The sequence below is a fragment of the Siphateles boraxobius genome, unplaced genomic scaffold (genome assembly GCF_051911475.1).
Source record: "Siphateles boraxobius isolate OS27281-9 unplaced genomic scaffold, OSU_SipBor_1 92, whole genome shotgun sequence".
NCBI classification, from domain to species: Eukaryota; Metazoa; Chordata; class Actinopteri; order Cypriniformes; family Leuciscidae; genus Siphateles; species Siphateles boraxobius.
The window spans coordinates 4,135,233-4,146,747 of NW_027509222.1; the positions used below are offsets into that span (position 1 = coordinate 4,135,233).

The 11,515-nt window shown below is 37.6% G+C and overlaps 1 protein-coding gene and 1 long non-coding RNA gene across 2 annotated transcripts in view; both read right to left on the reverse strand.

Moving 5' to 3' along the window:
* cct6a (chaperonin containing TCP1, subunit 6A (zeta 1)) overlaps positions 1 to 3,738 on the reverse strand; it is a 30,562-nt gene extending 26,824 nt beyond the window's left edge. Inside the window, exon 1 of the mRNA XM_077224820.1 lies at positions 3,459 to 3,738. Coding sequence (XP_077080935.1) covers positions 3,459 to 3,595 — 137 coding nt within the window. The 5' untranslated portion in view covers positions 3,596 to 3,738. The remainder of the gene's footprint in view (positions 1 to 3,458) is intronic.
* A 1,666-nt stretch (positions 3,739 to 5,404) lies between these two features.
* On the reverse strand, positions 5,405 to 11,153 carry LOC143733165 (uncharacterized). Its single transcript, XR_013201281.1, has 3 exons — positions 10,981 to 11,153; positions 6,870 to 7,221; positions 5,405 to 6,338 (listed from the first exon to the last, which is right to left on the reverse strand). It is a non-coding gene; the product is annotated as an uncharacterized LOC143733165 (long non-coding RNA).
* Between the last annotated feature and the right edge of the window lie 362 nt (positions 11,154 to 11,515).

The window sequence follows — 11,515 nt, forward strand, 5'->3', positions numbered from 1 at the left end:
TTTTTCCACACAAACAGCGCAAGCGGCTCGTGACTGAACATAGACCGACTGAATGACCCTTCAATTTAAGTTGAAAATCTCAAATGAAGATTGCTGAACTCCAGCTTGTCTGTGTTTTCAGATCATCCGCGCTTCTTGAGCAGTGTGAGTTAGAGAGCACGCGCGCATGGTTCCCAGCTACTATTGAAAAGACCGGGTAAGCTAAGAAAAGCTCTGATTTGGGGGTTAAATTATTGAATTCTGGCATTTGTGGCCACAGCGGATTAAACTGAAACTTTCCTATTTCAGACGACAAACTACGCTTCGCTAACGTTACTATCTTGTTCTGTAACTCACTTGCCAAGTAACAATAGTAATGGTGCGCACGCTTTCGCGCTTTCTGCTATGACGTGGAGTGCGAGGTGCACTCAATCCTAGTAATAAAAAAATATATAATACTTTTGTAACGAAATCCAAGACTTTGTATACCAAGTTCAAGGCTTGTAAGGCCTTAATTTGAGATTATTTTTCAATGCTTTTAAGATCCCGCAGGTACCCTGGTTAATGTGTCGTGTCCCCTCACAATGACAGTAAACTAATTATTAGGCTAAGGTTAACGTTACATTACATGAGCCACGTCACATAGTGGTCTATTTTCAGTTCAAAATGGCGAAAATAGACAAAAGTTTATTAGTTTGTCTGATTATTTTTGTGATTCGTTTAACATTTATGACCTAAAAAAAACTGTCAAATAGGAAATGTTTAGTTTAGCAACTTACATCTTCTCGCACTTGACCGACCGTAAACTGAAGTGCGTCGAGTCGCTCCTGTCTGTGAGTCGCTCTCTACTAAAGTTCGCGCTGCGAACATAAAGCCTGCCTACTTTGATTTGATTAGTCATCTCAAATATTCTGACATTGACAAGCAGTGACAGACCAATAGTGCTGGGTATCGTAACAAATTTTTCGATACCAATACCGATACCTTGACTTCGATACCGGTTCCTGGACGATATGCTACTTTTTTCGATACCAATTTTATGAAAGTGTTAACAATATAACATTACCTAAATTTTATTTTTTCAGTTTGTTGACTTTTTATATTCATATTTTGAGTCTGTAAAAAAGCACCAATGCTAAAGTTTTCTATCTTTCCTAATAATTTAACGACATGTATTCTTTACTTCAATGAGCTCATTGTTTCTGCCTTAACTTGATGCATTGTTTAACATTGAGACTGAATGAAAATTAATTGAAATGCATTACACACAGTCACCTCTGATAACAGATCACTCTAAATTATAATTTAGACATGCATTTTCTGTAAAGCTGCTTTGAAACGATATGTATTGTGAAAAATGTTATACAAATAAATGTGAATTGAATTAAATATAGGCTACTGGAGTGCGGCATAAATGCCTCGCGCTCAGCACACATGAAGCTTGCTGCAAAGCACTGGCAAAAGTAGCCTAATGATTATGGATGTGTCGGGAAACAATAGCAAGGAGATATTTTAATTGTTTATTAATGAACAAGTGTTTACTGAGTGTGTTGGCTGCAAAGATGATTATGGCGATGCTGACTCGTCATTCCTGCAGTAACGTTAGTGAACGCGCGCGCGCCTATATGGATTAGGTAATCAACTATTTATTTATAATTGTTTCATTTAATAGTAGACATATTTTGAGCGTATATAGGACTATTTCTCATGCCTGCGAGGCAAGTATCCTATACGCTGAGTTTCGGTTCATTTGTGACGCGCTCCAGTTCTTGAAGTCGAAGACGGATACATTTTTTACTCTCAAATAATCTGTGCGCTTTTAAGTGCCTTATCAGATTTACCGTGTTGCCAGTCTTGGCAGCAATTATCTTGTCGAAAATATTGCATCGCGTGCTTCTGGCATAGGTAGGTACACTTTTGATAATTTCCACATATTTTCTATCTTTCTGGGTTGGGACGCTTACACACACACACACACTACAGCCTCACGTGCGACGAGCCTCACCGCGTAAACTAGTGTTTTTCCGCCACAGCCAATCATGCTGCATGTTTATTAACCACTTATGTACCGAAACTTGGTGCCGAAAAACAAGACATGTTTCGATACTCGGTAGTATCGAGGCAATTCGGTCGGTACCTAAAAAGTACCGAACTCGGTACCCAGCCCTACACACCAATGAGGCTCAGATGAACACACACCCTGTCTTCTGTTTGTTCTGACCATTTTTTACAGTATATGGTTCTGACGTGCAGATTACAAGACTGAAGCGAACACGAAGGCTTATCACATATTTAAAGATTGAAATGGAGAAAACAGGACAGAGTAACTTGGCGGATAACGCTCATATAAATTTTTTTGAAGACGTAGTTAAGGCGGCAGGCGTGTGTTGCTTAGGCGGCCGCCTTAGTAACAAAGTGCTGCGGGAAACCCTGGATTTAATTGTCTTTTATTCAGACATAAACTCTGATCAGCGAATATAAACAGAAGCTCAACCGAACCTGCTTGATGCGCGAGAACAAACCTCTTGCTGAAGCTCAAACTGCTGTGTAACGAATGAACACCATTGGTTGTTGCACACAAGCGAACATGCTTGAGCTTTTTAGTTTTACGATCTTTTTAATTCTTGAAATTTTGAAGCATCAAAGTGGTAATTGCGTAGCAGTCAATGGAGGGACAGAAAGCTCTCAGATTATCATCATTTGTGTTACGAAGATAAACAAGTATTAGGTGTTTGGAACAAGTAATTACTGACTTTTTTTTGTGTGTGTGAACTAACCTTTTAATTTTGTCCATCAGAAATTGGTTGAATCATTGTTGTTTGCTATTACAGTGATCAGAGTGATTGACAGGTTGCCCCGCCCTCGCGCTAGTAAACACGTCATCAGAGAATTCGTTGAAAGGGAGGGAGTTATTTTGAAAACATTACAAGAACACATTAATAAAAATGTACACGTATAATTAATATTAAGTACTGCAACATTTCATAAATAAATGCATTTTTAATTTAGATTACATGATTTCAATTACCAGGACACTTGTTTTTGTTTTTTTGTTGAGACAACCATTCATTCATTGTTTAATTTATTTTATTTGGTTCATGCGTTCTAGAATTAAAATGGCTGGCCGCTGCATGCAATTAAAAACTTGATACCAGAGTACTGCAAACATGTATTAAACAAATCTTTATCACAGCTCCAGACCAGATGTGCCAATTATACATGCAAGTTTACTGTCACGATGAGTGGATAGCACTGATGCTAACTTCCTAACAACCAGTGGGTCCAAACTTGCCTCAAAAACACACACTTTCATTTAACGAACAGATTTCCCGAGCCTTGCAACACACTGCATTTTGACATGTCGCAGTGACGAGGGGAAAACGCGTAAATCCCGGAGCACATGTTAGACTGAACCGGTTAGCGGATGATTGGGTGACAAACACGTGCTAACAAAGCGGTGCGCAACACGGCAAACTCACATTTTCATTGTTCCCTTCGGCCCCAGGTTACTCTTCAGCACGTCCTGAAGTCCCCGGGCCGCACTGATGTTCACGGCCAGGGCCGCATGAGCCCGGGCCACCTCTGCTTTCGGGTTTAGTGCTTTAACCGCGGACATTCTGCTGGAAACCTGAACACAGAGTCACGGGGATAACGGAAGAGGAGCGAGCGAGGTTCAGGCGTCTAGAAGCTTCCACTCCCTCTTCTTCTTCTTCTTCTTCTACGGTGGAGTTTTGCGGAGGCTGGCTTCATGATTGTTGCATTACTGCCCCCTACTGTCCTACACTTAAACATTCGCTTGTCCAGTCAACAAAAGTCCAGTCTTTTCGAGAATATTCTACGCATCTAAGTCCTAACTGACACATAATTTCAGTGAATTTCTCACATGATGTAAGAATATGTTCAACTGTCTCATATTTCACATTCATGCTCTCTCTGAATCATATATTTCTGTTTTGTAGGCCATTGACTATATACTTTTACTGCATTATCCCACTGTTTTTGCCATTTTTTGATTTTATTTTCCTCCACGCTATGCATTTTCCTTTTGATTAAGGCCTAATTTTATCTAATTTATTTGTAAAATACAACATTTGTTTAAAGGTATGGGGTGTAACAGTCTTTTTTTACAGTCTATGGGTGTAACGATACATAACACATACCACGCTACAGAACTCACGATTATTGCGATAAGATGTGATAAAAGGTTAAAATAATAAGCTTGGACTTGGTGCTGCTAACCCAATGCACAGGACAATAGAGACATCAGAATAAAAAAAAGAGAGAAAATAAAATATGTAAATGTATTTACACAAGATAACAGTCTCAATCGTTCACACTAAAGACCACTAGATGGCAGTAAAGCCACTGTTAAATGTAATAGGGCAGAAGAAGAGCGGCAGTGATCATGGCATTTTTGTAGACCAACCCAGATGTTCGCATCACTATGGTTCACTTCACAAAAACTCAATAGAATTTTTTCCAATGTCTTAAAATAAAATACTGACTCCTCTTAGTCTGAGACAGAGACAAGACCTTCAAAAACCTTCTTGAGTACATCAAAACTACTTCAACGTCACCATCACTAAGCTCACATGTTCAGGGCGATGGAACTGGGAGTGCTAAAATGCAAACTAGTTTTGATGTGCTCCCTGTTGCACTCCATTAAGCAGAGATGGTCCAGTTGTACATATGTAAATAAGAGATCTTGTGGTTGAAAGCAACAATGTGGCCTTTTTTTCCGACATTTATTTTCCAGCTGCAACAAAAAAATATGTGAAACTTATGAAAAAAATACATTTTTTGTTGTTGTTGTTAAAACAGATAAAATATATGGGGAAAAGACGTAGGAAGGCACAAAGCCTATTCAATATTATTTAAAAATATATAGGCCTATATATGGTAAACGCATCCCAGCTGCCATCTGATTTCTACAGAATATGTCAGAAGTCCTAATAAATAACAGCATAACCATTTAGCCTTGTAAGCACTGTGATGACTTATTAGACAGGCGGACACATCTAAATATGACATTTATTATGGGTTTGTGTGAGGATTGTTTGTAATTTACTTAAAAAAAAAGTTATTTTTTTTTAAGCCTAATAAATGTTACAAATTTTCATTGAGACGAAAGTAGCTGTATTACTATCAGTGACACTGACCTTCGTTCATAAAAAGACACCATTAAACAAGTATTTAAAATATACTGTCTTTATGTTGTTTCTACATTCATTTTGAGATTAACTGTGAAATTATTACATTATAAAATATATATTTTTTTAAATGCGATTAATCGCGATTAATCACACAAAAAAATTGTGTGATTAATCTAGTTTATTTTTTGAATCAATTGACAGCACTAGTTTTTTTGTTACAACAGATAAAATAGTATCGGGAACAGATGTAAGGAGGCACAAAGCCTAATCAGTTCATTTTAAAAATATATACGCCAAATGCAGCTTTATTGGGACAATCCAGAATATATAAAAGGCAAAAGGTCAAGCAATCCAAGTGAACAACAGGGCAAAAAACACAGACAAAGAGGTAATCCAGACAACCAAAAAACCAAGACACATACAGGATAATGCTCAGAAATGCAGTGTAACAACAACCTACAAGATATCGCAAAGTAAGAGTTAATACACAGGGCTATAGGATAATAACAAATGAGTAATAATAGATTAATCAGAATATGATTAGTCCAGGCAATGAGTTTTGGGAAATGTAGTTCACTGTGAGTTAAAGCATGGGGAAGGAGCGCCCTCTGGTGGAGATCCCGGGCTCTCCAGCTGGTGTTGCCAAGGTGTAACTAAGGACCATCAGTGGGAATCATTCGCAGCAAAACAATATGGACGTATTGTTCGTGACGTCACCTGCAGGTTTCAGAACAGCATTTTGAAGCCCAAAGAGGGTGGAGCCAGCCCATCTTGGCAGTGCGTCACTCACGGGTTAACCGAAAATGGTCAAAGAGGCGGGATTATCTAACACAGCAGACAAACACTAGAAATGACATCAGCTGCAATCCACCTGTCACTCAAGTGGCCACGCCCTTAATTATGCAGAACTTTAAGGCTTAAGATAATTTAAACGGGTGAGTTATAAAAAAAAATCACCCCCTCACAGTTTCCATGAAGGGCAAAATTAGCTATAATAGACCAAAACCACTTTTTGCACCAGGCTGTAAACATATTTTTTTCTGCTGTAAAGTTTTAAGATGGGGGTCTATGGGATTGACTCTCTTTTGGAGCCTATCTCTAGCGGCCAGTTGATGAATTGCAGTTTAATTCACTTCCGTGTTGGATTCAAGAGACCAGAAGGTTGCTGTTTGGTCGGACCTGGAAACCATGGCTAATCAGGTGGAACTGGAACAAAGAGCATAGAGAGGTTATGGTTGGCCTCTAGGGCTGTGTCAAAACAGGCAGAGAGTTCAGGTTAACCTCTGTGGCCATAACAGGACAAACTGAGGGTTCATAGGTGACCTCCGGGGTCATGTCGGGGCAAAGCGTGCCACACGAGTCCTGAAAAGTGAAGCCAAAGCGTTTCGATCGCCCCCTGGTGGCTGGTCCCAGTATAGGTCATAAACTACAAATTACACAACAAATAATTTTTTTCTAAAGATAGTCTCTGTCATTTTAGCCAGTTTTTTTTTATCACGCTGATATAAGTTCAAGAGTTCGTTCTTTAAATAAGTTTGGTTTTAGTTAGTTATTTGATGCTATAAAAACGGATTGTGTGACGTCATGATTGACACCTGTGATTGAGTAGTCAGTGAGGCAAATAACAGACTTTTTTCGGGATCTTCGGGATTGGAGCTTAAACTTTAATTTCTACATTTCCATGACTGTTTATTTCACACCTAGATAATGAGTTGTTCTTCAGTAAACTGTACTAACCTTGATACCACTTCACGCTCACGCAGCGCAGACTCGAGACTCAAGATGTCAGCGACACATTGCGTCACATGCGGCTTCACTTATTACAATGGAAGAGAGGTAAGGTGCGTCGTCCGTCTTTTTTTTACAGTAGTTCAGGACAGGCAGAAAGTTCATGGACTTGAACCACGGTCGTCTCAGGATAGGCAACGTATTCAGGAACGACCTCTGCAATCGTAACTGTCACAGATCTGCACTACATCTCCCATCACCCACAGCACTGCCACTATAAATGCACCGATCTCGTCTATACAAAGTGGATTTATCTCCCTGTCTTCAGTGTCACGTCCGTCCACAGTGTCTCCATTCTCACCTGTAATAATAATAATAATAATAATAATTTGTTACATTTATATAGCGCTTTTCTGGGTACTCAAAGTGCTTTACATGGAAGCGGGAATCTCCTCAACCAGAGAAGGAAATTAATTAATAATAGTTGAAAAAAAGTCGTTATTTTTGGTTGTTTTTGCGCACAAAAAGCATTCCCGTCACTTGATAAACTTAAGATTGAGCCACTGTAGTCACTTGGACTATTTTAACGATGTCTTTAATAACTTTTCGGGGAACAAGTTTCAATCCCTCGGAAGCCTATGGAGGAGTGATCCAGCTCTCAGATTTCATCAAAAATATCTTAATTTGTGTCCCGAAGATGAACGAATGTCTTACGGGGTTGAACAACATGAGGGAGAGAAAATACTGACAGAATTTTCATTTTGGGTGAACTATCCCTTTAATCACCCAGCATCATCCTCTGAGTCTGCTTACGTAACAGGAGTAAAAGGAGTGTGTGGCCCAAACACACATTATTGCCATCACCGGCAGTGCAAACAGCAGTGGTAGGAACTCTTGAACCGCAGGACTTGAAAGGGCTGAGACGAACGGGACGCCAGCCGCTCACACAGACATCAGCGGTGAGACTTGGGACCACTGGACTGGGAAGCACTGGGAGCACTGGACTAGTGATCGCTTGAATCCAGTATGGATCACTTCCCTCTTTTTTGGGCCATCACCCAAAACCAAGAATAAAGTTGATGGGAAGTGTGCTCCTCTACCTCCCCCACAGTGAAAGGAGAACCGCTTAACTGGAGGGCGTAGACCAGATCCTCGAGGACCATCACGGATCAGTGCGGATTGAAAAGGATTGTTGAGTCCACAGCAGAAGAAATCAATGAGAGCAAGCTCTGGGAGATCACTGAAGCAATGTCAAGAAAGTCCTTAAATGTTACAAAAACAGCTTTCTTTCACCTAAGAAACATCGCTAGGCTAAAGAACATGCTCTCTGTTTCGGATGCAGAAAAGTTAGTTTAAAAGCTAGATTACTGTAATGCATTACATCCTCAATAAACAAGCTACAGTTAGTCAATAACGCAGCTATACTAGAGTTCTTATCAGGACGATTTGATCATATAACCCATATTTGATCATCTCTACACTGGTTAAGTAAGATCTGTATTAATTGCAAAGTTTAAGATCACAAAACTTTGTGCTTCTGAAAGTACCGGGAGAGCGTTTTCACATTTGGCTCCTAAACTCTGGAATGGCCTTCCTGATATATTATCCGGGGCTCACACTCACTCTCCCAGTTTAAATCTAGATTAAAGACGCATCGCTTTAGCCTAGCATTCATATAATACATATCTTAACCTCTTTGTACTCCAGTACAAATGTCAGATGTCTGTCAGATGACATGCACATGATTATCTTTTGCTTGAAATGTTATGAACTGCAGCAACGAGGAAACAGTGCACCAGCTGCAGTTTGCATAACCCTCGTATGAAGACTTCAGATGCAGAGATGATGGAAAACTGCACTGTAAACACGAATAAGTTGGCAAAACTCGAAAAATTTAAGGCAAAAGATTTGTATTTTGTACTCATTCATTTTAAATGTTCTTAACTTGAAATGTTTGAGTACACTAATTCATACATTTAACTTAAAATGGCATGTAATCTCAATATGAGCGCTTTTATCTGTTAAACTTAGCTAGCTGTAATAAGCTAGTTTGCTAACATACTAATTTGTTAACATGTTAACAATAGTATATTATACAGTAGCATTTGCTGTATGAGTGCAGCAATATAAAAGTTTTATTTGCTCTCAGATCAAGCTGCATGCACCACCAATTCTTCTAAATAAGCATAACAAAACATTATAAATCACCCACTTAAGATTAATTTTGCACAAAAAAAACATTATATTACACTTAATTTGAGCATTTACTCTCCCTTTCGAGTGCCATCGGCAAAGCATGCTGGGAAATAGACATCCCAGCCGTTTCAGTTAAACTTAAGTTTGCCTAAATTAAAATAAATAATTTCATAAAACTCACAACAATGAAACAGTTCAGTTTACTTAAAATATATCCGTTCTGTGAACTTGAAAGAAAAAGAAAGTGCTAAATACTCATAGAAGTTAATTTGACTGAACTAGTTTAATTTAAGTTTGTCCTACTCAAACCAATTAATTATTTTGTGCGTTACTGCCAATTTTCTATATAATCATATAATGATCCCAAAATGTAATAATTGTTTCAATGAGACCATTGTTTCTGCCTAAATGAGAACATGATTTTAGCTAACCGCATGATTTGTATTATCTTAGTACATTTCTGGACAAATGGACAATACTTTGAAACAGTCACCTCGGATAACAGTCTAAATTGTAATGTAGAAACATGCATTTTTCTGTAAAGCTGCTTTGAAATGATATGTATTGTGCAAAGTGCTATACAAATAAATGTGTAATTGAATTATCGTGCAAAGACCTAATTATCATCAAAAGATCAAGGCAAGTTTGATTTCTCATGTCATGGCCCCTTTAAATTGTCTTTAAAACGAAAAAATCAGCCGAAGCCTTCCGGATAATGTCAGTTTTTGTGTCTTTTTTGGCAGATTGGGGCGATGAAGACATTTTACTTTAAAATGTCAAGAACTAGCGATTTATCAACTGGACGTAAGATAAAGCATTTGAAAAAAAAGTATATGTTGGTTATGATGGTTATCAATGTATAACAACTTAGGCTTACACTTTATTTGAAGGTGTCGTTGTTAGAGTGTATTTATACATTCAAAGCTGCAGTCCGTTACTGTTTTGTGTTCAAAACTGACAAAATGTTTATTATAAGCGCGAGTACATCATGAATCCATTTTCCAAACCTTGTTTTCGTCTTATGCTGAATCATACGGTACACCTATAATAAGTGTTTATATTTGTACTTTAAGCCATGGACTGCAGCTTTAACTAAGTCAAATTAATTTCCATCATGAATTTATAGGGTTAGTTTTAGAGATAGTTGCGTGTAATTATGCATGATTTACTGTTATTATTAACTGCATGAAACATGTCTAACAAGGACACTGTAAAATAAAGTGTCAGATGTACAAAGTACAAAAATTTAATAATGTGATACAAATGACTGGGTATAACTTCAAAGTATTTTTTAGTAAACCGGTTTTAGCAAAGCGGTGGTCTAATGGTCTAATGCACTTTAAAAGGATAATGACCTGTAATTTTCACTTTGAATTGCATAAAAGAAAAGTTTTTTTCATATTAAAATTAAAAATGTTGTTTATTATCAAAATATTTTTTGCAATAAAGTTCATCAATAGTAAAAAACGTATCGCGCTGCAAAAACAGTAAAGAAACAGTTCCTTTCTTTGATAACAGACATATTTCCTATTATTAACAATGCTATTAATCATACTGACATTGTTTCATGTCAAAATATGATATAGGGCAAGCTAAAAAAAAGTATAGGCCTATACTGTATAGATATGAGATTATACAGACAGCATATAAATTAGATTAAAAAAAAAACATTGCTAACAATTAATGTCCCTTCTTTACTATATTGTGTTTAACCAAACAAGGCTTACAATAAAAGTACAAATACAATAAAAAAAAAGGATACAAATAAAAGTGTTACTTAAAAAAAATCACCTTAAAACTACAGCAATAGTTTTCTAATTTACTTCTACGCAATAGAGACATGATGATGCACAACCGGACAGAATCCACTGAACAAGTGCATTAAGATCTGAAAGCCAAAATTAGAAGAATTGTGCATCAGTACCTTCTGGTCCAGTAGCAGGCGTGTGTGTGTGTGTTCAGGTCAGCGCAGATGCAGAGAGCATCCAAACTTAAGAACTGAACTCCGTGGGCTGAATATAAAGAAGACACCCTTGGAATTCAGTTCTCAAAGCCAAGAGCTCATTTAACATCCAGAAATCATGCAGAGCTGCCAACAGGGGGGTTTATTACCTACAAGCAAAACATAAAATGAAACTTAAATGATGGAATGCCAATAAACATAAAAAAAAAGAGACAGATAATTTGTCATAAATGGTAGGATTAGGATTATTTAGTAAAATGTGTCACACCACTTTTATCTCTTCTTGGTATCTTGGATTTCTTCATTATTCCAGCAATTCTGTATTTGTTCAAGAGCATTTTCTTAAAAGTGCTTCATGCATGAATCTAACTAATATTTGTCATGTTCGGTTGACTTCCTTGCAAGAATCAAATATAAACAAAATATGAATAAAACCAAGATTCCGGTGATCAAGGATCATTTAAATAATGTTTTCAGTTGATTGAATTCTAATCAT